At 57.6% G+C, this 337-nt stretch overlaps 1 protein-coding gene across 1 annotated transcript in view; it reads right to left on the bottom strand.

Annotated features, from left to right (window-relative positions):
* The window catches only part of SOX2 (SRY (sex determining region Y)-box 2), a gene marked incomplete at its 3' end in the record, with an annotated part of 1,205 nt that overhangs the window by 537 nt on the left and 331 nt on the right, over nt 1-337 (bottom strand). Inside the window, exon 2 of the mRNA XM_010137325.1 lies at nt 22-337. Coding sequence (XP_010135627.1) covers nt 22-337 — 316 coding nt within the window. The remainder of the gene's footprint in view (nt 1-21) is intronic.

Here is a 337-nt window from a genome sequence, read left to right as displayed (position 1 = left end):
CACCCCTGTCCCGCCGTTGGTCCAGCCGTTCATGTGCGCGTAACTGTCCATCCTCTGGTTCACCCCAGCTCCCAAGGTGGCCCCAACCCCTACCCCAGTCGTCATGGTATTGGTGCCCGGTGCCAGTAAGCCCCCTGGCAACGTGTACTTATCCTTCTTCATGAGGGTCTTGGTTTTCCTCCGGGGTCGGTATTTATAATCCGGGTGCTCCTTCATGTGCAGAGCTCTGAGCCGCTTGGCTTCGTCAATGAAGGGTCTCTTTTCCGCCTCGGATAAAAGTTTCCACTCCGCCCCGAGCCGTTTGCTGATCTCGGAGTTGTGCATCTTCGGGTTCTCC

Source organism: Buceros rhinoceros, unplaced genomic scaffold (assembly GCF_000710305.1).
Source record: "Buceros rhinoceros silvestris isolate BGI_N320 unplaced genomic scaffold, ASM71030v1 scaffold35315, whole genome shotgun sequence".
Taxonomy (NCBI): Eukaryota; Metazoa; Chordata; class Aves; order Bucerotiformes; family Bucerotidae; genus Buceros; species Buceros rhinoceros.
The sequence above is the reverse complement of the archived record's forward strand: the minus strand, read 5'-3'. Positions and strand labels throughout refer to the sequence as shown.